We start from the raw sequence: 1480 nt of genomic DNA, 5'->3' as shown, positions 1-1480 counted from the left end.
TTCATAAGGGATTCCTGGCATAAATCTAAATTTTTTTTCTTTTCATGGCATGTTAAGATTTGGTCACACACAGATCCATTTACTAGTTTTAGCTGCATTTTAAACACAGACGTCAGTACTGGAATACTGGAAAGGGAAGGAGTTTTCTACCGAAGTTTATGGCTCCCAGCAGGTATCACTGAGACTACAGAACTTTCAGGACACCACATTTGAAAAAGGCCTGCATGCTGCTCATGTGCCAGACTTCAGTTTTTAGCACTGAAGAGTGTATCTGTTACACTCCAACAGCCATCAACTGGGGGCACTAAACACTCTTGAGACAGCTTTGGACCACAGCAAGGGACTACCAGGAACCCAGCATCCTTCCTTGGCACCACCACAAACCCTCCACCCTGGGTGTCTTCAAAGACAGTGTGGTTGCAGCAAACCCATCATGAATTTAGGGGGAGCAAGGAGGAAGGAGCTTGCACTTCAACTGCACTTCCACGGTTAAAATATCCTCAAACCAGTTCTCTGCTAGCACAGAGAAGAAAATTTTATTTTCCATAAAGTAAGAAAAATTTAACTAAGTCAAGCCAAGACAATCTAACAATGTGCTGATTTCAGCAGCATCCAGCAGCAGGTACTCAGTCCTGTCCTTCTCACTTGAGATGATCCTGACCTATTGGAAGCACACAGGGACACAGTGTAACTCCAAGCTATCTGCAGCAACAGCTGCTTCAACAGCTCCTGGGGTCAAAGCTTAGTAAGTCTCTCCCAGAAAAGCAACTTATATTATGGGATGTCTACAACAAACTAGCATTGCAAATGACTGCACATTTAGCCTTTTTTCACCAGAAGTTTACAAGGAACACTTAACAGTTTTTGATATTTTAAAGATGTGATAACACGCATAACCAGGAAGAATTACAGGCAGCATGTTATTTCTGACCTGCAGTGCCTGCAGCTCCAAGTTCCTCTTGTTCTTTTGCATCCTTTGATGTATCTTCAGCTCCTTGTTCATCATCAGTGCTGTCAGCAGGAAATTCTGGTTCCTCAGGTTCTATCAAAATTTCATATTCCGGAAAAAGGAATTCGTTATGCTCTGGAATTGCATTTGCCAAGTCATCTAGAAAACAGAAGACAGACACCACTTCACAATGTCATCTCGTATTTCACATCCTTCTCCCCAAAAGCTACACAGCAAACTACATAGCAGAAGCATTGCATGAGCAAGAAAAATTTACATCACTGCTAGACCTGACCTGAAGGTAAGAAACACTGTTATGTTAAGGACAGTGGAAAACTGCAACAGGCGTCCTGTTGCTTTGAACCTCTGTAAATCCAAGTGGCGTGGAAGGCAGACCAAACAGTGCTAGCAGCAGCATTTAAGAACCCAGGAGCTGCGGCTCGGCAGCTCGGTGCGGTATTAACCACAGCTGGCACGTGTGCCAGGTCCCGGTTGCAGAGGTCCCCGATGGCGGCGGACCCACCTCCGGCG

General features: G+C 44.7%; 1 protein-coding gene across 1 annotated transcript in view; it reads right to left on the bottom strand.

Annotated features, from left to right (window-relative positions):
* Positions 1-1480, bottom strand: part of PDCD2 (programmed cell death 2) — a 5420-nt gene that overhangs the window by 2493 nt on the left and 1447 nt on the right. Inside the window, exon 2 of the mRNA XM_005423251.2 lies at positions 932-1108. Coding sequence (XP_005423308.1) covers positions 932-1108 — 177 coding nt within the window. The remainder of the gene's footprint in view (positions 1-931; positions 1109-1480) is intronic.

The sequence above is a fragment of the Geospiza fortis genome, unplaced genomic scaffold (assembly GCF_000277835.1).
Source record: "Geospiza fortis unplaced genomic scaffold, GeoFor_1.0 scaffold381, whole genome shotgun sequence".
NCBI classification, from domain to species: domain Eukaryota; kingdom Metazoa; phylum Chordata; class Aves; order Passeriformes; family Thraupidae; genus Geospiza; species Geospiza fortis.
The sequence above is the reverse complement of the archived record's forward strand: the minus strand, read 5'-3'. Positions and strand labels throughout refer to the sequence as shown.